General features: G+C 51.8%; 1 protein-coding gene and 1 long non-coding RNA gene across 2 annotated transcripts; one reads left to right on the top strand and one right to left on the bottom strand.

Moving 5' to 3' along the window:
* Positions 1-517: 517 nt before the first annotated feature.
* Positions 518-17862, bottom strand: LOC306816000 (uncharacterized protein). Its single transcript, XM_079332506.1, has 3 exons — positions 17690-17862; positions 1107-1254; positions 518-607 (listed from the first exon to the last, which is right to left on the bottom strand). Exons 1-3 carry the CDS (start codon positions 17827-17829, stop codon positions 560-562), a joined length of 336 nt encoding a protein of 111 aa, XP_079188632.1. The 5' UTR covers positions 17830-17862; the 3' UTR covers positions 518-559.
* On the top strand, positions 5862-8364 carry LOC306816001. The gene is made up of 3 exons (XR_013777548.1): positions 5862-5959; positions 7535-7620; positions 8331-8364. It is a non-coding gene; the product is annotated as an uncharacterized lncRNA (long non-coding RNA).
* Positions 17863-23936: the final 6074 nt, after the last annotated feature.

Here is a 23936-nt window from a genome sequence, read left to right as displayed (position 1 = left end):
CCGTGCCAGGCGGCTGCGGCTCCCAGAGCCAGAGAGCTGGGAGGCAGCTCAGCCAGGCAGCGCTGGCCCTCAGGCTCACCTCCACAAAGAACGCCAGGGCCGGCAGATCCCAGCGCGGCTGCCCCCCGATGAGCAGGCTGAGCAGGTGCCTGGCAATGCTGCAACACAAGGGGCTCGAGCCACGGCGCATCTCCCTGGCAGGGGGAGAAAGGCACCAAAGTCCTGAGCCGGGCGGGCAAACCTCTCCCAGGACTGACTCACACAGGTGTGGGACCTTTGCCCAGCACCCTGTGAGGGGACGTGGGCCCTTTGGGAGGCGGCTGCTCCTGGGAGCCCTCCTCTCCCAGCCTTTTCCAGGCTGTTCGGCCGTCCCTCGGTGCCAAGGCCCTCTGGCCACGACCACGGGGAGCGTGTGGGGCACTCCGGGCACAGGGCACCAATGCTGGCAGCGGGAAGAAGGGAGACTCACCTGGCCAGCAGCCCCACTGCATAGTGCTGGGTCTCAGCACAGAGCAGGGTGTCCCAGACCCGCCTGCGCTCCAGAGCCACCAGCTTCTTATCACAGCCCAGCAGGCAGAGCAGAGCCTTCATGGTCTGCACTGCAAACCTGTGGCCAGAGCAAAGGCCAGGTCACGCTGGGAGCAGTGACCCTGGCCACAAGGGCATGGGAAGGACAGGGTGACTGGGACCTGTTGGGCTTGCTGGGAAGGCGGTGTTCCTCCCGGCACGCTGTCCAGAAGTTCTCAACCTCCTGTGGCATCTGCTCTGTGGTGCTGAAGATTTGGAAGAGCAGAGCCACGAAGACACGGGCAGAATAAGAGACCATTGTGTGGTGCCACTCAGGCATGTGGACAGTCACCCCGAGCACCAGAGTTGCCTGCAAAAGACAGAGCAGCCCGAGGCAGTGCTCAGTGCCGAGGTGTCCGTGTGGCAGGGCCCAAGGGGAGACGCAGGGGGAGCACCCGGCCTGCTGCCCCTGAGCCTGTCCCTAGCCCAGCCTTCAGCCCAGTGCCCGAGGCTGGGAGCTGCAGGGCACTGGGCAGAGCATGGAGAGCTGCTGGAGAGGGGAACTGGAGGGCAAGCAAAGGCCAGTGTCAGAAACTCACTGCCAGTGCAAAGACGGCCTCGTTGTCCTCTTTGATGAAGAACATGCTGTACACTGGCCTGTCTTCCATCACGAAGAGCAGCTCTGGAAGCACCTTCTGCACTGCTGGTCCCGATGAGCCGATGGTTTTCCACATCAAGGCAGCAGCTCTGTGGGACCAGAGCTGTGCATCAGTACCAAGCCCCATGCAGCTGAGTGGGGCCGGGTGACAGAGCCCCCATGCCCTGAGGGGCAGGGAGGGAGCATGGCAGAAGGATCAGCAAACAGGGTGGCTCAAGGGGCCCAGAGCTCTCTGAGTGTCTGGCAGACCCCACTGGACAGGCTGTGCAGGGCAATGGCCCTACAGGCCAGTGAAGCCTGAGCTCTCAGGGCACCTGTGCCGCATACCTGTCACACAATGGGGCACAGCGCAGGAGGCTCATCACCACATTAGCTGGGTGTTCTTCAGCCAGCCTCAGAAGGTCATTTTGCAGCCCAGCATCCACAGTTCCACAGGACACAAGTCTCTGGTGAATGTTCCTCACCGTGTCTGGCACCTGGAGGGGGAACAGGAAAGATTTGGAGTGCTGTCCATGGGAGCCTCTGGCTCCGCTCACTCACCAGATCGCCCCAGGGCCGGATGCGCTTGACGGCCACCTGCGAGCCAAGGGGCAGCAGCGGGCTGAGCTCGCCGCCTGGCACGCCGCGCTCCAACCTCCCCTTCATCGTCTTCTTCTTCCTCCTCCTCCTCCTCCCTCCTTCTCCCTCCTCCTCCGCCCCTGCCACTCACCGTGGTGCCGTCCGCGAGCCGGGTGACCGGGAAGATGCTGCCAAAGCCTCCGCTGTCCAGCAGCGAATCCATCCGGAACCGTTCCTGCAACGCCTCCTGCGACTCCCCTGCGGGCGACACGCGGCTGTCAGCGCTCGGCCCGGGGCCAGACACGGCCCCCGAGCGCCCCCTGAGCGTCCTGGGTTGGGCATTCCCACCCGCCCCGAGCCCCTGCGGAGCTCGGGCTGAAGGAGCCACAGCGGGGGAGGTGGGAGCGGCCGCACCACGTGTGCCCTCCGTGGGGCCCGGGAGGAGCCAGGGATGGGGCTGGGACTCGGGATGGGGCTGGGGCTGGGGCTGGGACAAGCGATGCCAAAGAGAAGTGATGCCCAGCCAACAGCGCCACAGCCAGGACAGCGAGAGCCGGGCAGAGGTGACACTGGGGGGGGATGGGCGGGGCCGGGGCCGGGGCCGATGACGGGGCAGGGGCAGCCCCGCCCGGGGCCGGGGGCAGGCTCGGAACATGGCCCGGAACGGGAAGAGGGGAGAGGGTAAGAGAGGGAGAGGGTCGGGGAAAGCGACTCCGAGGAAGAGAAGGAAGAAGAGATCCAAAGGATATGTAGACTCGCTGCTGCCGCTGGCGCCGCCGCTGCCGCCGCTGCTGCTGCTGCTGCTGCTGCCGCTGTTGCTGTTGCAACTGAACCCCCAGGGCCGTTTCTCCGCGTGTTCGCTTGTCCGCATGTCCGTTCCACGCTCGCCCCACTCGCCCCATGGCCGAGCCCCGCGCGCCCCGGGGGCAGCCCCTGAAACTGTCCCAGCACGAGCCGGGGCCGGGCCGGGGGCTCCCCGCAGAGCTGGGGCCGGGCCGGGGGCTCCCCGCAGAGCTGGGGCCGCGCCAGGGGCTCCCCGCAGAGCCGGGGCCGGGCCGGGGGCCGGGGCACCGGCCAGAGGCCACGGCACCACACCGGGAGCCTGAGGCCGAAGGAGAGATTAGTTAACTTGATCCACTGTGAATTGAGAAAGCGAAATAACTTTTGATTGGTTTCCCGAGCTGTCCATCACTAAATCAGCTCTCTGATTGGTCCCCGCAGCTCACAGGGGAGGCCCCCAGATGCGGGACAGCCCCTCCCACTCCCCGGCCTCACGTTGCTTCCCTCAGGCTAAATCCGCCCCTCCCCCAGCACGCGAAACCCACACAAAGACAAAAACAAACAAAAAAATTCTTATCTCCGGGGACTTGTAGCTCAGCCAAGAGCACACACTAACTCAGAAAAGACTTCCCTAAATGCATCAACATGTTGAGTATTCATTGACAATTCCCAATGTGCTCTCCCGGGGGTCCCTGCGGGGGTTCCACCCGGGGGGGGCTCGGACGGGGCTTGGCCCAGACCCCCCCCGGAACCCTCCCCAAAAAACCACCCTGGACCCCCCCCAAAAAACCGACTGGGACCAGGTCAGTGACTGGGGAAGGGTGCCGGCTCTTTTTGGAGGGTCCCGGTGTTTGGGGGGGTCTCTATTTTTTTGGGGGGGGTCCCGGTGTTTGGGGGGGTCTCGGTATTTTTTTTGGGGGGGGGTCCCGATATTTGGGGGGGGTCCCGATTTTGGGGATTCTCGGTATTGGGGGGGGGAGTCCCAGGATTGGGGATCCCGATATTTGGGGGGGGTCCCGCTATTTTTGGGGGGGGAGTCCCGGTATTTGGGGCGGGTGTCGATATTTGGGGGGCGGTCCCGGTATTTGGGGAATCGCGACTGTTTTGGGGGTCCCGGTATTTGGGGGACTCCCAATATTTGGGGTGTCCTGGTATTTTTTGGGGGGTCCCAGTGTTTGGGAGGGGAGGGTCTCTATTTTTTTGGGGGGGTTCCCGATATTTGAGGGGGTTTTGGTATTTGGGGAACTCCCAATATTTGGGGGGTCACGGTGTTTTTTTGGGAGGGGTCCCGATATTCCGGGGGGGGGGGCGATATTTGGGGGTCCCGGCTTTTTTGGGGGGGTCCTGGAGTTTGGGGGGTCCCAATATTTGGAGGGGGGTCCTGATATTTGGGGGGTCCCGGTAATTTTTGGGGGGGGTCTCGGCTCTTTTTCAGGGTTCCCAGTATTGGGGGGAGCCCTGATATTTGGGGGGGGGGGGTCGGTCCTGTTATTTTTGGGTTCTCGTATTTTTGGGGGGTTCCCTCAATTTTTGGGATTCGTTTTTGGGGGGTTCGTTATTTTGGGTGTTTTTAGGGTTTCCCATATTTTTCGGGGGGGTTCTCGCTATTTTTGTGGGGGGGTCTCTATATTTTTGGGGTTCCCAGGGTTTATTTTGGGGTCCCTGTGCTGCTTTTGGCGTTCCCTGTATTTTTTGGGGTTCTCTCTGGTTTTGGGGTTCTCTGTATTTTCGGGTACCCTGTGCTGCTTTTGGGGTCCCCGGTGCAGTTTTGGGGGCCCCTGTGCTGATTTTTGGGATCCCTGTGCTGATTTTGAGGTCTCTGTTTTTGGGGTCCCCCCGCTGATTTTTGGGGTTTTCTCTGGTTTTGGGGTCCCTGTGTTTATTTTGGGGTCCCCGTGCTGATTTTTGAGGTCTCTGTTTTTGGGGTTCTATTTTTGGGGTCTCTCTGCATTTGGGGGTTCTCTGTGATTTTGGGCTTTCCAGTGTCTGATTTTGGGGTCTCTGTTTTTGGGGTCTGTGGTTTTGGGGTCTCTGTTTTTGGGGCCCCGTTTTTTTTTTTGGAGTCTCTTTTTTTGGGGTCTGTGTTTTTGGGGTCTCTGGTTTTGGGGTTCTCTTTTTTTGGGGGGGTTCTCTTTGTTTTTGGGGTCCCTGTGCTGATTTTGGGGTCCCTGTGTTTATTTCGGGGTCTCTATTTTTGGAGTGTCTCTGTATTTGGGGGTTCTCTGTATTTTTGGGGTTCTCTCTGTTTTGGGTTTCCCGTGTTTATTTTGGGGTCTCCCCAGGCCGGGGGGCGGGGCCGGCAGCGCCGGTGCCCGTGAGCCGGATGGGCCGGGCAGCGGCCATGGGAGGGACTGGGGGAACTGGGAATGGGAACTGGGGAGACTGGGAGGGACTGGGAGGGACTGGGAATGGGAAATGAGGGAATTGGGAGGGACTGGGGGAACTGAGGGGACTGGGAGGGACTGGAAGGGACTACGGGGGACTGGGAATGGAAATGGGGGAACTGGGGGGGACTGGGGGAGACTGGGAGGGACTGGGGGGGACTGGGAATGGGAAATGAGGGAATTGGGAGGGAGTGGGGGAACTGGGGGGGACTGGGGGAGACTGGGAGGGACTGGGGGGGACTGGGAATGGAAATGGGGGCACTGGGATTTTGGGGTCCCCCATTGGTGTCCCCCACCTGCCCAGTTTGGAATGGGGTCTGGGGTCTCTGGAATTTGGTCTGGGGGCTCTGTTTGGAATTGGGTCTGGGGTCTCTGGAATTGGGTCTGGGGTCTCTGGAATTGGGTCTGGGGTCTCTGGTGTCAGTTTTGGCTCCCCCAGGGCTGGCGCTGGAATTGGGTCTGGGGGCTTTGGCCGGAGTCACTCGGATGCGGCTGTGGGGGCAGGAGCAGCGCCAGGGTGAGTGTGAGACCCCAGACCCAAAATCCCCCTGAGACCCCAGGCCCAATTGGGGACCCCCAAAATCCCCCTGAGACCCCAAACCCAATTGGGGATCCCCAAATCCCCTCCAAATCCTCACCCCCCCCACCAATTTTGGGTCCTCCCCTCCCCAGTTTGGGGTCTCTCCCCTCCCCAGTTTCGGGGTCCCCCCCCCAATTTGGGGTCTGTCTCCCCAATTTAGGGTCTCCCCCCTCCCCAATTTTGGGGTCCCTCCACCCCCAATTTGTGTTTCCCCCTCCCCAATCTGTTTCCCCCTCCCCAATTTGTGTCTCTCCTCCCCAATCTGTCTCCCTCTCCCCAATTTAGGGTCTCCCCTTCCCAATCTGTCTCCCCCTCCTCAATCTGTCTCCCTCTCCCCATTTTCAGGATCCCCCTCCCCAGTTTTGTCTCCCCCTCCCCAGTTTGTCCCCAGGCTCCCCCCTGCTGTCAGCAGCCGCTGCCGAGCGTTTGGTGCCGCGCTGAGCCGGGCCAGGGGGGCGGCGCTGAAACTGGGACAGCTGCTGAGCATGGCAGGTGGGACCCCAAAACACCCCAAAATCACCCCAAAATAAACCCAAAAATATCCCAAAATAACCCAAAAACCATCCCAAAAATATCACAGAAATATCCCATAAACGTCACAAAAATATCACACAAATATCACAGAAATATCATACAAATACCACAGAAATATCCCAAACTGGGACAGCTGCTGAGCATGGCAGGTGGGACCCCAAAAACACCCTAAAAGCATCCCAAAAAAACCCAAAAACCTTCCCCAAATCACCTCAAAAATATCCCATAAACACCCAAAAAATATCCCAAAAATATCACAGAAATATCAAAAAATATGACAGAAATATCCCAAACTGGGACAGCTGCTGAGCATGGCAGGAGGGACCCAAAACACCCCAAAACACCCCAAAAACATCCCAAAATAACCCAAACCCACCCCAAAATATCCCAGAAATATCCCGTAAACATCACAAAAATATCACAGAAATATCCCAAAAATATCACAGAAATATCCCAAACTGGGACAGCTGCTGAGCATGGCAGGTGGGACCCCAAAAACACCCAAATCACCCCCAAAACACCCCAAAATAACCCAAAAACCATCCCAAAATCACCCCAAAAATATCCCAAAAATATCCCAAAAACACTCAAAAAAATCCAAAAAGCATCCCAAAATCACCCCTAAATATCCCATAAACAACCCAAAAAACATCCCATAAACAACCCAAAATCACCACAAAAATATCCCATAAACACCCCAATAAATTTCTCAAAATCACCCTACAAACACCCCAAAACATCCCAAATTTATACCAAAACCACCCCAAAAATATCCCAAAACAATCCCACAATCACCCCAAAACCACCCCAAAAATATCCCAGAAACACCCCAAAATCACCACAAAAACACCCCCAAAATATCCCAAAATACACCAAGAACATCCCATAACCCCATAAACCACCAAATCCCACAAACTCCATAACCCCAGAATCCTGTAACCCCATAACCCCACAATCCCATAACCCCACAATTCCATAACAGCACAATCCCACAATCCCATAATCCCATAACCCCACAGTCCCACAATCCCACAGTCCCACAATCCCATAACCCCACAGTCCCACAATCCCACAATCCCATAACCCTACAATCCCACAATCCCATAATCCCACAATTCCATAACCCCACAATTCCATAACCCCACAGTCCCACAATCCCATAAAACCATATCTCCACAATCCCATAACCCCACAGTCCCACAATCCCATAACTCCACAATCCCACAATCCCATAACCCCACAATCCCACAACCCCACAATTCCACAATCCCACAATCCCATAATCCCATAACCCCACAATTGCACAATCCCACAATCCCATAACCCCACAATCCCAGAATCCCACAATTCCACAATCCCATAATCCCATAATCCCATAACCCCACAATCCCACAATCCCATAACCACACAGTCCCACAATCCCATAACCCCACAATCCCACAATCCCATAACCACACAATCCCACAATCCCATAACCCCACAGTCCCACAATCCCACAATCCCACAATCCCATAACCCCACAGTCCTGCACAGACTCGTCGGTTCTGACCCCACAGCTGCAGCAGATCCTGGTGCGGCTCCGGCAGAGCGCAGAGCCCATGCCGGGCTGGCAGACCCGGGTAGGGGATTGGGGTTTATAGGATTTTATTGGGGTTTATAGGGTTTTTATAGGATTTATTGGGTTTATAGGGGTTTGTTGGGGTTTGTTGGGGTTTGGCTCCGGCAGAGCGCAGAGCCCATGCCGGGCTGGCAGACCCGGGTAGGGGACTGGGGTTTTTATCGTGTGCCAGAATTTGGGACCAGCTCCTGGAATTCCAGGATTCTATGGGGCTTTTATAGGATTCTATAGGATGTAATGTGATTTTATGATAATTTATTGGATTTTCACCGGGTTTTTTTTTAATTTCCATAATTTGGGGAATTTTTGGGATCCCCAGGCTGTGCTGGAGCAGAAGCTGGGCCGGGATTTGGGACCAGCTCCAGGAATTCCAGGATTCTATGGGATTTTTATAGTTTTTAATGTGATTTTTTGATATTTTATAGTATTTTATAGCTTTTGATGTGACTTTATGTTACCTTTTGGGATTTTCACCTGGCTTTTTTTGGAATTCTGGGATATTTTGATAATTGTGGGAATTTTTGGGATCCCCTGGCTGTGCTGGAGCAGGAATTGGGTCAGGATTTGGGACCAGCTCCAGAAATTCCCGGATTCTATGGGATTTTTATAGGATTTTTATGGATTTTAATGTGATTTAATGATAATTTATTGGATTTTCACTGGGTGTTTTTTTGAATTTCGGTAATTTTGAATATTTTTGGGATCCCCCAGGCTGTGCTGGAGGAGGATCTGGGCCCGGGCTGGCGGGAGCAGCTCCTGGAATTCCAGGATTTCCCGGGGCAGGTTCACCGGGCGCGGCTCTGCGACGGCCGCCAGGGGGCGCTAAAGGTGCAGGTGGGAATGGAAGAAATAGAAATAAAAATGAAATAGAAAATAAAAATAAAAGTGAGAACAAAAATGAGAATAGGGATAATAGTGACGGGGATGGGGGGATTTGGGGAGGGAAATGGAGAATTGGTGGGGGGAATGGGAATTTTGGGGGAAAAATGGGAATTTTGGGGGGAAAAATGGGAATTTTTGGGAAAAAAAGCCTCAGGAATTTGGGGGAACTTTGAGGGGAAAATGAGGGGAAAATGGAAATTTTGGTAAAAAAACAGGAAATTGGGAGAATGTGGGGGGGAAGTGGGAATTTTGGGGGAAAATGGGAATTTGGAGGGAAAAAAATGGGAATTTTGGAAAAAACCTCAGGAATTTGGGAAATTGGAATTTTAGGGAATTTTTGGGGAAAATGGGAATTATGGGGGAAAATGGGAATTTTGGGGAAAAAACACAGGAATTTGGGAAATTGGGGGAATTTGGGGGAAAATGGGAATTTGGAGGGTAAAATTGGGATTTTGGGAGGGGAAAACGGACATTTGGGGGGAGAATGGGAGTTTTGAGTGGAAAAATGGGAATTTAGGAAAAAAAACCCCAGGAATTCAGCAAATTGGGGGAATTTGGGGGGGGCAGGGAAATTGGGGGAAAATGGAATTTTGGAAAAAAAAAACCCAGAAAAATGGGAAATTAGGGGAATTTGGGGGGAAAAATGGGAGGAAAATGGGAATTTTGGGGGGAGAATGGAGATTTGGGGGGAGAGAAAGGGGAATTTTGGAGGGAAAATGATAATTTGGAGGGGAAAATGGAGGGGGGAAATGGGAATTTTTGGGAAAAAAACCCCAGTAAATGGGGGGAATTTGGGGGAAGAATGGAGATTTTGGGGGGGAAATCGAGATTTTGAGGGGGAGAAATGGAAATTTGGGGGGAAAATGGGAATTTTGAAAAAAAAAAACACCCAGAATTTTGGAAATTGAGGGAATTTGGTAAATTGGGGGAAATGGGGGGGAAAAAACGGGGGGAAAAATGGGAATTTTTTGGGGGAAACTGGGGTGAAAATGGGAATTTTGGAAAAAAAAACCCAGGAAATTGGGAATTTGGAGGGAATTTGGGGGGGAAATGGGACTTTTTGGGGAAAATGGGGATTTGGGGCGAATTTGGGAAAAATGGAATAGGAATTTTGGGGAAAACAGGAATTGGGGGATTTTGTGGGGATTTGGATGGAAATTTTGGGATTTGGGATGGGAGTTTGGGGACTGGGACAGAATTTTGGGTATTTGTGCTGGGATTTTTTGGAATTGGGGCAGAATTTTGGGAATTCAGGCTGGGAGTTTGCTATTTGATTTGGAATTTTGGGAATTGTTCCAGAATTTTGGGGTCTGTGTGGTAATTTTGGGAATTTGTGCTGGAATTTTTAGGAATTTTTGCTGGGATTTTTTGAGGATTGGGTTGGAATTTTGGGAATTCAGACTGGGATTTTGGAATTGTTGCAGAATTTTGGGGGTCTATGGTGTAATTTCGGGGTCTATGGGGTAATTTAGGGGTCTGTGGGGTAATTTTGGGGTCTGGGGTGTGATTTTGGAGTTTGGAGTGTGATTTTGGGGTGATTTTGGGTCCCCCCAGTACCCAGGCGTCGCTCGCAGCATCGGCAGCGACATCGAGAATCTGCTGACCCTGCTGAGCCTCAGCCCGGGGCTGCCAAAAGGTGACAAAAACATCCCAAACCACCCCAAAACGGCCAAAATCACCCCAAAAACAGCAAAACCAGCCAAAACCCAGCCAAAACTACCCCCAAAACAGCCAAAAATCACCCCAAAATGACCCTGCTGAGCTTCACCCCGGGGCTGCCAAAAGGTGACAAAAACACTCAAAAACGGCCAAAATCACCCCAAAATGACCAAAAACACCCCAAACCAGCCAAAACCACCCCAAATACCTCAAAATCAGCCCAAAACCACCCCAAAAACTGCCAAAACCAGCCCAAACCAGCCCAAAAACAACTAAAACAGCCAAAATCACCTGAAGTCACCCAAAATATATTTTTTTAATAAATTTTCCCTCAATTCCTGTTTTATAATTTTTAATAATTTCCCCAATTCCCAATTTATAATTTTTTATAAATTTTCCCCAATTCCCAGTTTATATTTTTTATCGTTTCTCCAATTTATAATATTTATAGTATTTATGATATTTTATAATATTTTATCATTTTCCCCAATTCCCAATTTACAATATTTTACAATTTCCCCATTTTTATATTTTTTTCAATTTTCCCATTCTTATAATTTTTTAAATTTTCCCATTTTTATAATTTTAAAATTTTTCCCATTTTCATAATTTATTTACAATTTTTTTATTTTTACCATTTTTTACAATTTTCCCATTTTTAGCATTTGTTACAATTTTCCCATTTTTATAATTTTTTTACAATTTTCCCATTTTTATAAATTTTTTTCAACTTTCCCATTTTTGCCATTTTTTATAATTTTCCCATTTTTATCATTTTTACAATTTCCCATTTTCCCATTTTTTAAAATTTTCCCATTTTTATCATTTTTACCATTTTCCCTTTTTTGTCATTTTTTGCAATTTTCCCATTTTTATCATTTTTGTAATTTCAGTATTTTTATCATTTTTACAATTTTCCCATTTTTATCATTTTTTACCATTTTCCCATTTTTATAATTTTTTACAATTTTTCCATTTTTACAATTTTTTTCAATTTTCCCGATTTTGTCATTTTTCAGATCTCTTCCCCATTTGGTTATTTTTATCCATTTTTACAATTTCCCCCATTCCCAGTTTTTTCCCCATTTCCAGAGCTGTTCCCCATTTGGTTATTTTTATCCATTTTTCCAATTTCCCCCATTCCCGGTTTTTGCCGATTTCCAGGGTTGTTCCCCATTCGGTTATTTTTATCCATTTTTACAATTTCCCCAATTCCCGGTTTTCCCCATTTCCAGGGCTGTTCACGGTCGAGCTCGAGCGCGGCTCCAGGCGGGAGGCGGCGAGCGCGCGGCGCTTCCGGTGCAAGACCCGGATAGGGGATTTTGGGGGGTTTTGAGATTTTGGCATTTTTTTTGGGGAGGATTAGGGAATTTTATGGGATTTTTTGGGGGATTTTTGGGGGAGGTTTGGGGGGATTTATGGGATTTTTGGGGGGATTTTTGGGTGGTTTTCGGATTTTTTGGGGGGGGGTTGGGGATTTTTGAGGGTTTTGCGGGATTTTGGGGGATTTTTTGGGGGCATTTTTAGGGGGAGGTTTGGGGGATTTTGGGGGATTTTTGGGAATTTTTTGGGGATTTTGGTGTTTTTTGGGGGAAGGATTGGGTGTTTTAGAAGGATTTAGGGGATTTTTGGGAGAGGTTTGGGGATTTTGGGGGATTTTGGGGGTTTTTTTAGGGGATTTTTTTTTATTTTTGGGGGATGTTTGGGGATTTTTTGAGGATTTTTGGGGATTTTTGGGGGAGGTTTGGGGGAGGTTTGGAGGTTTTAGGGGGATTTTGGGGGATTTTGGGGATTTTGGGGGGATTTTTTATCGGGAGGTTTGGGGGTTTGAGAAGGATTTAGGGGATTTGGAGGGATTTTGGGAGATTTTTGAGGATTTTTATGGGATTTTTGGGGGAGGTTTGAGGGGGTTTATGGGATTTTGGGGGGATTTTTGGGGACTTTGGGGGGATTTTTGTAGATTTTTGGGTGATTTTTTTGGGATTTTTGGGGGATTTTGGGGGGATTTTTTGGGATTTTGGGGGGATTTTTTGGGATTTATTTTTTATTTTTGGGAATTTTGGAGGTTTTCAGGGAAATTTGGGGGTTCAGGGATGAATTTTGACGTTTTTCCGGGGGTTTTGGAGTAAATTTGGGGTTTTTTTGGTGATCTCGGATTTTGGGGTGCCCCAGGTCCCTTTTGGAGGTCACCCCTTTTTCCGGGTGTGGTTTTTGGGTGGATTTTCGCCATTTCTGAGTCATTTTTGCCGTTGTGGGGTCATTTTTGGGTGGATTTTCCCCGGGTTTTTTGGGATTTTGGGTTAATTTTGGGGTTTTTTTGGTGATCTCGGATTTCGGGGTGCCCCAGGTCCCTTTTGGGGGTCACCCCTTTGTCCGGGTGCTGCACGCTGCCCCAGGAGCGGCGCGACCAGGTGGGGGAGGGGCACCCCAAAATTTAGGGGGTAGGGGGGACCCCAAAATATGGGTGGGATCTGAAATATGGGGGAGGGGGAACCCCAAAATTGGGGGGGGACGGACCCCAGAATGGGGAGGGGGACCCTAAAATATGGGGGGGGATCCAAAATTGGGGGGGGACCAAAATATGGGGGAGAGGGGACCCCAAAATATGGGGGGAGGGAACCAAAATTGGGGGGGGATGGACCCCAAAATGGGGGGCGACCCCAAAATGGGTGGGCGACCCCAAAACTGGGGAGGGAGGAGACCCAAAATTGGGAGGGGGACCCTAAAATATGGGGGGGATCGAAATATGGGTGAGAGGGACCCAAAATATGGGGGGGGGAACCAAAATTGGGGGGGGACCCCAGATATGGGGAGGATCTGAAATATGGGAGTGACCCCAAAATTGGGGAGGGGGACCCCAAAATACGAGTGGGGGGACCCCAAAATTTGGGAGCGAGACCCCAAAATTTCGGGGGGGGATCGAAATACGGGGGAGAGGGAACCAAAATATGCGAGGAGACCCAAAATAGGAGGGGACCGAAATATGGGGGAGGGGGACCCCAAAATGTGTGTGGGGGGCACCCCAAAATTGCGAGGGGGAAACCTAAAATATGAGTGGGATCGAAATATGGGGGACGGGTGTTATAAATGAACGCAATGGGCCATAAAGGATCGAATCAAAGTTAAAAAGATTTATTAGTTACAGAAGGCAAAAGCAAAATCCACAGTGCTGGGCGACAGAGGAGCTCCAGCTCCGAAACTGCCGCGCCCCCCCTCAGCTCGCTCCTTTTAAGTTGTTCAGTTTCTGGGGTTTCATGCCCCTCCTCTAGCAGTTCCGCACACGCTTCTTCAGTATCTAAGGGGTCTTCTTCTGCCTTCTGGTGGTCGAGGGAAGAAGGTGAGTAGTCTTCCTCACCCTTGTTTTACTGACCCTCACTAACACTTAAGGCGATAGATGATTAACGCAAGCAAAGTGAAAATAACTATCAGCATCTTGGCAAGCAAACAATTAGAGACATCTTGGCTCACTCTGAAGGTCTTTCAGACAAGCAAAGCAAAATAATTAACAGCATCCTTGCAAGTAAAGCAAAATAGCAAAATGATATCCCAGCCTCCAAGTCCTTGCAAATCCTCTCAAGGTCTATCTGGTGAACAAAAGGTTTTCATCACAGCAGGAGAGGCCTGCGTGTCCCAGGACTCCGGATTTGAGCTGCTTCAGCTCCACAGAGATGGAGGCAAAGTGAAGAAGCCAAACCGTTTATTAATGGAAGGCAAAGCAAATGGATGAGGTGGCAGGGAAAAAAGGGGATGGGCAGAGTCTGAGGACTGGAGGGAGAGAGCTATTTACAGGCAGGGAGAGGGTTGAAGCCGTGCGAGCTTCCCACAGGCTCAGCTGTGCCAATCATCAGCTGTGCCTGGAGCTCCAGTGACATTTTGATATGGTGTCCTCTTCAGTGTCTCCTTGTGCTATTATTGCAATGCTGGTTCACTGGATTCTGAAGAGGAAGCTAATTCTGTTTCTCTCACAGCCCGTAAACAGGGTTGAATATGAAGTTACAATGTGATGAGCTGGTATTTTTCCTTTGGGCATGAAGAGCTGTAACAGAGAGCAAGAGAATCACAGTCAAGGCCCACATCTGCAGGAATCCAAGGAGACCCAGGAGACCTTCCTGCAAAGGGCATCCCACTCAGGTCCTGCAATGGCCAAGAGGATCACCCGCTAGGTGCTGACCAAAAGTCCTTGCCACGATCCAGAAATCTCTCTGTGCTCCGTCCCTGCCACCGTCCATCCGCACAGGGAGTGAAGCCCTCTGCAGCCGGGGCAGGGATTGCAGCTGCCTGCCCAGGGATTGCAGCTCCTCCTACCAGCCCCTGCTGCCAGCCTGCTGCCCTCACTCACCTTCATTGAGCACCTGGAACTCTTCCTGCTGCCCTCTCATGAGTATCCTGGCGAACCCTGGGAACACAGAGCCCGTCACGGCTCTGCCCGGCGGCACAGCTCCCTGCCCGTGGCGCTGCCAGCCCTGCGGCCACTCGCCCTGTGGCCCAGCAGGGCTCAGCCCGGGCCCTTGCCCAAGGGCACGGCTGCGGGAGGGCGGCAGCAGCCCCGAGGGCAGCCGGGGCTCCGCGGCGCCGGGCCCGGATGGCAGAAGGTGCCGGGGCAGCAGCCGGGGCTGGGGCCGAGCTGCGCCGGGGCGAGGAGGGGAGGGAGCCCGGGCTCACCAATAAACCTGATGGCTGCCGCTCGCAGGGGTTCCTGAGGGCTCTGCAGGTACGGCAGGGCCTGGCACAGGTGCTCGGCCGCTCGGCTCCTGTCCTCTGCCAGCTGCGGAGAGCGACGGGAGGGAAGGGTCAGGGCGGGCTCTGCCCCTTTGCCCGGCTGCTGCCCGGGGAGCCGCGGTGCCGTGCTCAGGGGCTCTCCCGGCTGAGGCTGCGCCTTCCAGGCTGTCCTTACCAGGCACATGGCGAACTTCCACATCTTCTCCTTCTTAATCAGGTGCTTGTGCTTCTTCTTCTTTAGGAACCTGGCCACACAAATCAGCAGCTTGCGAGAGGCCTGGAGAGCAGCAGAGATGCGGAGATGGAATCACAGCCCAAAGAAAAGGACTTGCGTTCCTGTGGCAAGGGCACGAGCAGAAGGCTGGAGCCTGGCAGAGGCCAGGGCAGGAGACATCCAAGCCAGCACCCAGGGCTTAAGCGCCATCACACAGAACCTCACCTCTGCAATGCGTTCATTCTCATCGTGACAATGAAAGAAGAGTGGAACCAGGCTCTGTCTCACAATCCTCTTCAAGGGCTTTTTTCCTTTGTCCACTACCAAGTCTATCACTTTAAGGAAGAGGTTCAGGGAGAGCAGCTGCATATGGATGTCGTCCTGAAAAAAAGGAAAATATCTCAGCACCAACTTCCCAAGGCCCACCTGGGTGAGGGCCTGAAAATCCACAAAACTTCTGGGCAGCACCCAACCTGTGGCTGTGAACACAGAGCCTTACCTTTTCAAAGATTGGCAGGAGTGCCTCAGCCAGCTTTGGGGCGGTGCTGCTGGATATCAGGATGTGCTCATTCTCAAGTATATTGGTGAGCACAGAGAGTGTCATGCGTGCACCATATCCACGTGCATCACCCAGCAGCTCCACAAAGCATGGAGACAGACTGCACATTTTTATGGCCTGTGTAGGAGACAAGGCTGTGCTGTGAACCAACACGGCCCTGGCACGACAACTCTACCCTGCTGCCACAGATCCCAGAGGCCAAAGGCCTGTCCCAAAGAACTCAGGAAAGTGAGGCAGGAGAGCTGGGAGTGTCTGCCTCAGCTCCTGAAGCCCAGCCAGCCCAAGGGGCTGCTTTCCCCAGTGCAGTTTCAGCCATTGCCCCCTTCTCACCATCGAGGGATCCTTGCTGAGCACCACAAGGCCTCTGAGTGCCAGGCCCTGCCTCTCCCTGCACTTGCTCTGCACGTTTCTGGACATGATTTCAAGGATGCTGTCACCATGTTTACTCAAGTCCAGGCAATAGACGATCTGAAAGGCACAGGGCAGTGACAGAGGACCTGGCAAGCAGGAGCCTGGAACTGCACAGGGCTGGGCCCAGACAGCAGCACAGGGCATGGGCACTGTCCCAGGCAGTTGTGGCTGCAAGAGGACAAAGAGCTGGGAGGCAGCTCAGCAAGGCAGCACTGGCCATCAGGCTCACCTCCACAAAGAATGCCAGCAAAGGCAGATCCCAGCGGAGCTCCTCCCTACTCAGCCACTTGAGTAGGTGTAATTCAATGAGGAAACACAAGGGAATAAAGATACGGCGCATCTCCCTGGTGGGGAGAAAAGGCACCAAGACATTGAGGTGGGCAGGCAAACCTCTCTCAGGACTGACTCACAGAGATCCAGTCTTTGCCCAGCATCCCTGGAGGTGATGTGGTCACTATGGGAGACTACCCCTTCAGGGCACCTCCTCTCCCAGCCTTTTCCACTCTGCTTGGCTGTCCCTTGGTGACAAGGCCCCCTGGCCCATGACCACAGGGACTGTGTGGGGCACCCCAGGAACAGAGCACAAATGTTGGGGGCAGAGGGGAAATGGGGGGTCTTACCTGGCCAGCAGACCCGTGGCATAGTGCTGGGTGTCAGCACAGAGCAGCATGTCCCAGCCACACTTGCGCTCCATGGCCATCACCTCATTGTCACACCGTAGTTGGTAGAGCAGAGCCTTCATGGCCTGCACTGCAAACCTGTGTGCAGAGCAAAGTCTGGGTCACACTGGGAGCACTGGTGCTGGCCAGAAGGCCATGGGAAGGACAGGAGGACTGGAACCTGTTGGGCTTGCTGGCAAGGCGGTGCTGCTCCTGGCACGCTCTCCAGAAGTTCTGGACTTCCTCTGGCATCTGCTGCTGTGTGCTGATGACAACGTGGAAGAGAAGAGCCACAAAGAGGTGGGAGGAATAAAGGATCATTGCCTTGTGGCACTGAGGCACAATCAGCCAGACGACCAGAGTTGCCTGCAAAAGAAGCAGCCCAAGACAGTGCTCAGTGCCGAGGTGTCTGTGGGGCAGGGCCCGAGGGGAGATGCAGGGGGAGCAGCAGGCCTGGTGCCCCCTGAGTCTGTCCCTAGCCCACATTTCAGCCCAGTGCCTGAGGCACGGAGAGGATGGAGAAGTGCTGGAGAGGTGACGGGGCAGCAAGCAGAGGCCAGTTCCAGAAACTCACAGCCAGGGCAAAAACGTCTTTGTTGTCCCCATCAGAGGTGCACGTGCTGTGCACAGGCCAATCCTCCATCACACAGAGCAGAGTTGGCAGCACCTTCTCCACTGTTGGTTCTGACGAGCCTATGGCTCTCCACATGCTTGCAGCAGCTCTGTGGGATCAGAGCTCTGTGTCAGGGGGAGGTCTCAGTCACAGTACCATAGCCTGTAGAGCCATGGGGCCCAGGTGACAGAGCCCCGGGGCCCTGAGGGGCAGGGAGGGAAACAGAGCTCAGGAAGCAGAAGGGCCTGAGGGTCCTGGAGCTCTCCGCCTGTCTGGCAGAGCCCATTGGACAGGCTGTACAGGGTGGTGGCCCTAAAGGCTGGTGAGCCCTGAGCTCTCACGTGGGCCCCGTACCTGTCACATGTTGGGGCACAGCGCAGGAGGGTCAGCACCACGTCAGCAGGGTGTTCTTCAGCCAGCCTCCGAATGTCAGTGCGCAGCCTGGCATCCACAGTGACGTGGGACTCGAGACTCTGGTGAATGCTTTTCACCATGGCTGGCACCTGGAGGGAGTGGGGAAGACTTGGAGCGCTGTCCATGGGAGCAACTCCCCAGCTTCCTCCAAGAAGTGCTTCTGTTCCTGCCACACTGTGCTGGCCTCGAGGACTTAGGCGTCCTCGTGACCTAGTGAGCACACAGTCGTGGGAGACCTCCCGTGCAGGCTCCAGGCTGGTTACCTGCTGCTGAAAGGAGACACCACTCATGTCAGAAAAATCCATAGTGGGAGTATGGATCACAGTGGGATTGGTGTCAGCATGTGCAATGGCCTGAGTCTCCCCATTGTTGGTGTTTGTGATGGCCACATCCTCAGTCATGGACATGAGAAGAGCCGTTGCCCATGTTTCAGTCATTGAGGTGTCAGAGTCGACTGAGTGCTCAGGCAAATCCGGGCTGACATCAGGCTCTTCCTGGAGCTCAGTCAGCCTGGAGTCAGGCTCGGCTGTGCTGTGTGTGGCTGGGGTGCTGGTCTTTCTGCGCCGAATGCGTAGGAGCCTTTGGAACATCTGCAGGAGAACAAAGGACAGGCAAGAGAGGCAAGTTCCATGCAATGCTTCAAGGGCTGTGCTGGGCTGAGCAGTGACAGCAGGGCCAGCCCAGGTGGGGATGGCTGCAGGTACCTTCAGTGTTCTGCGGAATCGTCCACGGGCAGGGTCCGGCCCTTGTGACCGGTCCACGGCTGCATCTGGCAAAGAGCAAGCACAGCCAGAGCTGAGGGGCTGTGGGAGAGGCCGGAGAACAGAGCCCAGCCCTGCGCTCCCCAGAATGGGACAGCCTGGGGATGCCCCAGGGGATGGAGCACGGCCGCTGCGGGGTGTCTGCCCAGCCCCTCTTCTGTCCTGTGCTTGGGCATGTCCACAGGGGATGGGATGGGATGGGATGGGATGGGATGGGATGGGATGGGATGGGATGGGATGGGATGGGATGGGATGGGATGGGATGGGATGGGGACAAGCTGCCAGCAGCCATCAGTCCTGTGGCCCAGCTATGCCACTCACCATCTTGTATTGGCTGAAACGGGTCCATATCTCCAGGCTGTTGTGCTGGGGAAAGTTCAGGGTTTTTCTTTTGTTTCCTTTTGAAAACATTGAACAGGCTGAGAACTCTGCCTGCCATGGCAGAATCTGGCCCTGAGGGCACCTAGTAGAGAGATGCCTCAGGAAAGCTGAGAGGCAACAAGTCATGCAGTTGTGCCTTGAAGACACCCACGACAGAGAAGCCTCAGGAAAGCTGCAGGACAGCAAGTTCTGCACTCTGCTCCTGAGGGCTCCTGCCACAAGGACAGGAGACTCCTCGTAAACGATTCAGGTCACCAAATCCCGCGACTGCACCTGCCACGAGTGCACCTGCAAAAGAAAATCCTCAGGAAAGCCACAGGACACCAAGTCCCACAGTCTTGCCACGAGGTCACCTGCAGGAATAAGGCCTCGGAAGTGCTCCGGGTCAGGCAGGAGCGAGTGTGCTGTGCGGGGGCTCCTCACAGCACTGCTCCGGCGCGTCCTGTCCCGGCGCGGGCTCCGAGCACTGTGGCGTCGACCAGTCGCCGCCGGCTCCTGAGTCAGCACACGTCACAAAGGATCCTTGGACACCATTCCGTGACACGGTGACCATGCTGCACCGTGTCACAAAGGGCCCTTGCACACACTGCCACTGGCCCTGGGGCCACCCTCAGCCCACCCAAAGTGACCCAGGTTGGAAGGAATCCCTTGGCCCAAGTGTCTAAGACAGCATCACAGGAATGTTAGGAATTGCTCAAACCATCAGTGAACACTGTCCTGCTCTGTGGGCTCAAGGCATTTAAGAATCCTCAATCCAGGAAACCTTTCCTTCCCAATTGCTCAACTCAAGTAGTTTCAAAAAGTTGCTAACTTCCCAAATTAATTGTCATAGTCTGAGAATGTGTTAGATTTAGAAGTTTGCATCCCATCTCAAAGCAGCAGTGTTTGCCTTAATGTCATCCACTGAGAGTCATTTTAAAAAATAGCACTACACAGAGGCAAAAAAAAGGCCATTCTTTGGTTTGCAAATGGTTTTCAATGAAGAGATGATAATATCCTAATTTTATGAAGGAATAAAAGCTCGCAAGAAATGCAAGTCCACTCAGTGTTACACAAATAGTCCAAACAAATGAGTCGGTAACAAAATGGCAAATCCTCCTCTTGCTACAGGTATCTAAATGGCTTATAAATTACAGCTCTCCCCTCTTCTTCCCTGGGGAAGAATCAGGACCACAAATAGAAAAAATCACAGCTATTCCTTCTGCCCTCCATAACCAAAGCTATGCCAAACCACAGATGCTGCCTTTAAATTGACTCAAATTCCAGCCTAGGCTTCTCACCTTCCACACAACTCCTCCCCCAAGATGCCCACCAACACCAACCCCCCCCAGACAGTAACACAGAAGCCTCAGCAGCCCGCCAGGACCCCCATCCCTCCGCAGAACTTTCCCAGCCTCCAGCACAGCCCCTGGTTCCCTGCAGGAGCCGTAAGATGGCAATCAGGAGGATCTGCTCCAAGCTCAGGCTGCCAGGACTATGGTTCCTGGATCATCCTTCCCACCAACCCTTCCTGTGCTCGGCTCTCACATTCGCACATTGCATTGGGAGTGGCCTGGCAAGCTCTTTCTCCAGCTCCCTCTTTACTCTTGGGAAAGGTAGGACATTCCACAGGAGAGCAACTGGTGCCACAAAAAGTGGGTGGCATCAGGCAGCTCTGGAGGGAACCCTCAGGATTGCTGTATCCTGAGGGAACACTGTTTGCCTTGACCTGTAAGCAGCTGGAAATGCTTAAAATCAACTGCCTCAGCTTCCAGGACCTCTCTTGGCCAGCATCCTGATGTGCATGCAGGACTGCTGCGAGGGACTGCTGGGACCCAGTGGGACAGGAGCAGTGGTCTCGTGTCCATATAGCACCTCCTGACAGAGCTGGGCTCATCCCCAAACCAGACAAACGATCTGGTGACAGCAGAGAGGAGCAAGGAGCACTGGGCTGGCTCCTCGCAGGGTGTCTCAGCTGGGCTTGCTCCACAACACGCCCCCGTTTGAAGGGCTGCTAATGCCCAGCTGCCAGAAATGCCTTGTTCTCTTCAAGGCCCACAGGAAAAGCCAGTGAGCAGGATACCTTGGGGTATATGTGGGCATGTGAATCCAGAGCAATCTTGGAGTTTGCTAATTGTACACTGCTCATACTGTATTAAAAATAAGAGATTTTAGTATTGTTCTGTAATGTGCATTATGACTTTGGCATTTCTCAAGTGTTCATTTTGGCAGTAGTACTGGTTTTAAATTTTTTTTTGGTATTTGAATTGCCACATAGAACTGAGAGGAGTAAACAACCCCAACTATTTTAAACTACAGTTATGATTTGTTTTTTAAATTTGGATTAAAATCAGTTTAAACCTTCTTTGTGCCAACACCGGAATAGTAAGTAAGAAAAGAATTACCATTTTAAAAAACAGTGACTGTGAAGAATCAGCAAATGAATTGTTTTGATTAATTGGTACAACCTTGAGCTGATGGGGCTTCATATTAAAATTTATTCCTTACTTTAGGGAAGATATTTTTCCTTAATAGGTGTTTTTGTGACTGTAATAGTGGTTATGCTTTAGAAAATCATCAGTTTTGTTGTCTTTTATGCTCTCTCTAAAATGCCTGCATAATTTGGCATTAATCCACCTGGATTTTTTTCTTATTTTCTTGCTCTGTAAGGAAAGATGGAGCAACTGGAATGGTGATAAACATAGGAGAGACTATGTGAGCTGGGAGCTGGAGCAAGACAGGCAGAGCCTGTGAGATTGATGAATTCTCAGGGACTTCACTGGTGATAAAAGGTTTGGAGGAGTGGCTGATTCCCTGAGGGCTGTGCAGACCTTCAGAGGGTCCTGGACTGGTGGGAGAGATGGGCAGAGAGGAACCTTTGGAAATCCCACAAAGGCAAATGCAGATCCTGCACCTGAGGAGGAACAAGACCAGCACCAGCAGAGGCTGGGGCAACCTTTGGGAATCAGCTCTGTGGAGAAGGGCTGGGGTGCTGAGACAGGAGTATATATGAGTACATGGGGTGGAATTTCAGAAATCAAGTGTCCTGTCTGAGACTGAAGGCTTTGGAGAGCTGCAAAAACACCAGAACAGTTGCAGCTATAAAAGCCAACAGAGAACAGGTTTTTTGGCATAGAGAATGAGTGTTGCAATCAAAGGCAGGATAGGAAATAATGTGAATTGGGGAACAGAGATGACCCTGATGCTTTGTAGGTATAAACCTACCCAGAGTTCAGTTGTTTTCTTGAATTTTCCACCCACACCTTCCTCTGTGTCAAAATGCCATTTATAGATGTTCTGGCTAGAAGCCAGGTGGACACTTCTGAGAGAAACTGGTGCCAGGACAGGAATATCCCACTGAAGGTTGCTATTTCCAGTTAAGAGGTTAGTTAGACTCAAACATTGAGGAGGCTTTACACCATCTGTGGGGAGGGAAATGCATGATTCAACAGTGTTTCTAGTTAAGAAAGTTATTAACTATTCCTAGCCTTGTCTCTTCATCTTCAGGGATCAGCTGTTCAAATCCAACCAGGCAAAACTTGAGCAGCTTATCTAAACCAGGTGGCATGAAAGGAACATCAGTGTGCAGAAGAAAATAAGTTTTGTCTCTAGGCAAACAGATTGTGCAGGGTTTATCTGTGGCTCTGCACTGCTGTAGACCCCAAGAGCAGCCAGGTGCTGATAACTATCAATAACAGCTGGGGCTGGCTCAGCCAGCCTGTTCCTAACCCAAAATACAGCCTTTAGCCCAGATGGGAACCTGAGGTGGGACTCTGGAATCACAGAGCTTGATCATTCGGTCTTGTACAGCAATCCTGAGATATTCAGGATTCATGCTTTTACTGCTGAGCCTGATTCCTGGCAGCTGGGCCGGGTGGAACAGGGGATGCTGAGGGGACCATGACTCCCATTCTGTTTGGGAATTCCTGTTCAGTCCTGCCAGCCTGGCCTGGAGCTGCACATCCCAGTCCTCACATGCTGAAATGAATCCAAGTTGTTTAGTCTGCTTTCCTGAATAAAAATTGTCTGTGAAGCAGATGGAGCAGTTCAGCCCTAACTGCCCAGCTTGTTTCAAGTTTCTACAGCACACTTTTTTGTGCAACACCAGCTTTTGAAAATTCAAAAAGAGAAAACAAATTAATAGATAATAACTAGATTAATAAAAAATCGAGACACTGAAATAACAAAGTTTTATTCCTGATACTCAAAAGGCAAATATTTATTAAGGATCTGCTGGAACTTCAGCTGTTTTTCTGCTTTGTCCTGCAGAGGATGTGTCTAAACCCTAAATATGTTAATCTCCTGAAATGTGACACAGGGGTTTTTTCCTGTTAAGACCTGAAAGACTTGAGGTTTATAAATATAAGGGAGAGTAACTGCAAGGTGCTGTACTGTATTTATATTGGCCTTTTAATAAGTAATAAAATTACAGATGGACCATGCTGCAAGAAAAATTCGTCAGGATACCTGGTTATTCCCAATATTACTGCTGTAATTTAGTAGGGAGAGACAGTCAACAAGTCATGTCTGAATAAACCATGCTAATGTTGTTCTCTCTTCCTTGAGTCTGCTCTCAAAATATCTGATTGACAAAGATAAAGGAATTTTAAGAGCTATTTTGGTTCTTTCAGAGAAAGTTCAACATTGAGAAGGGATTGGGGTGATTAGGAGGCTGTACTTACCTATCATTTTCAGTGCTGTCTATTGTAATAAAAATGATAAATGTGCCCTGTTGGTGTTCTGCTGGTGTTTAGAGTTTCTAAGACCCTCAGCTGTGAGCTGGGTTCCCATGATGGTGGAAGTATCCTGCCTGTTGCTTGCTGGATGTACTGGAACAAAGAGCTCAGCAGATTATGAGAATTATCACAAATGAATTACTTGGGTTTCACTGGGCTCAGACTGAAAGAGTAAATCAGGTTTGATATAGAAAATACTTCTTCCCTGTGAGGGTGGTGAGGTCCTGGGACAGGTTGGCGAGAGAAGCATAGTAAATAAAGTTTCAGAATTCTTAGTATCTGTCCCATTCATTTTCCATAGGTCCTGCTTTGGTTTTAGTATGTCACCTT

The sequence above is a fragment of the Erithacus rubecula genome (genome assembly GCF_903797595.1).
Source record: "Erithacus rubecula genome assembly, contig: scaffold_327_arrow_ctg1, whole genome shotgun sequence".
NCBI lineage: Eukaryota > Metazoa > Chordata > Aves > Passeriformes > Muscicapidae > Erithacus > Erithacus rubecula.
Note: the sequence above shows the minus strand (reverse complement) of the source record. Positions and strands in the feature narration are given on the sequence as shown.